The 1,154-nt window shown below is 44.6% G+C and overlaps 1 protein-coding gene across 1 annotated transcript; it reads right to left on the bottom strand.

The window, feature by feature from the left end:
- Positions 1-8: 8 nt before the first annotated feature.
- LOC111654541 (galactosylgalactosylxylosylprotein 3-beta-glucuronosyltransferase 1-like) lies at positions 9-790 on the bottom strand (the record flags this gene model as incomplete). Its single annotated transcript, XM_023405604.2, has 2 exons — positions 639-790; positions 9-373 (listed from the first exon to the last, which is right to left on the bottom strand). Coding segments are annotated over exons 1-2 (477 nt in total), but the record flags the coding sequence as incomplete, so codon positions are not given.
- Positions 791-1,154: the final 364 nt, after the last annotated feature.

Here is a 1,154-nt window from a genome sequence, read left to right as displayed (position 1 = left end):
GGGTCTCTAGTGTCCCCACGTACCTTGTAGTTCCTAGGCGTCTCCACGTTGAGGTGGGTGTAGTTGAGTCCTGTCTCCAGGAGGAGACGGCTGACCAGAGTGGTTCTCCTCTGAGAGTCCTCCACCAGGATCCAGTGCAGGTTCGGCACATGGAGCAAGGTGTTGGCCAGACGTGTCAGCTCTGCCTTCTGCACTGGCCGGCTGTAGGTGGGAGTGATGACGTGGATAGTGGACAGGAAGTCTGACCAGGGGGGAGGCCGACTGTAGACGTACTCAGTGCGCACCACCTCCACGATGTCCCGGTTGTGCAGTGAGCAGGACTCCTTGAAAGCAAAGGTATTCCTGGAGTTGGAGCGACCATCACGTCTGTCATCTAACAGGAGGGTTAAAGATGATAATGAGTCTGAGTGCTGTCAGGCATGAACGGGACCGACCAGCTGCCTTCAGCTTCTGAATTCAAATCAAATCTTCTCAACAGTTTGTTGTCCTACATGAGACCTAACCTTCTGTGAATTACACCGTGGCCTCATGGCATTTCACACATCAGCTACATACAGCAACTCAAGCACCTTTTGTTGCACTGTGCTGTGATAAATATTAATGAAAAAATGTTGACACTTGATCAATTGTACCCTTACCCTTTCGAGTAGCGAGCAGAGGAGTGATGGTGCTCTGGTGCCAAACTGTGATGAGCAGTGTCCAAGGCAACACGATCAACACAATAGCGACAATGTCTCGTCTCTTCGGCATCTCCAGGGTCAGACCTGAGTCATGTCACTACCTGTGAGGCACATAGCACATGATATGATGCACAATCATAAGAACCAGAGAGCTGTGAAATGAGGTGTCCCAGCTTTTCCAATAACAACCTTTACATCTCACAGAAGAGAACAAGCTCGTCTTTGGAAATCTTGTTTTAAATGCTGTTGGACTTATATCTCTGTAAACCTGTATATCTGCAATGTGTATATATTACTGTTGTAGTTTTTGACTTTATTTCTTCACATTTTGTATTATTGTCAGATTTCTTAAATGAATTAAATTTTCAGCCATTTTATTTATAACTTATATATTAAGGGAACTGATTTTAAATGTGTAATAGAGTCCTGTATAATTATGTTTAACATTATTTTTGTTGTTTTTGACTAATACAG

The sequence above is a fragment of the Seriola lalandi genome, unplaced genomic scaffold, assembly GCF_002814215.2.
Source record: "Seriola lalandi dorsalis isolate HSWRI2012SDOR001 ecotype SW California unplaced genomic scaffold, Sedor1 jcf7180001974721, whole genome shotgun sequence".
NCBI classification, from domain to species: domain Eukaryota; kingdom Metazoa; phylum Chordata; class Actinopteri; order Carangiformes; family Carangidae; genus Seriola; species Seriola lalandi.
Note: the sequence above shows the minus strand (reverse complement) of the source record. Positions and strands in the feature narration are given on the sequence as shown.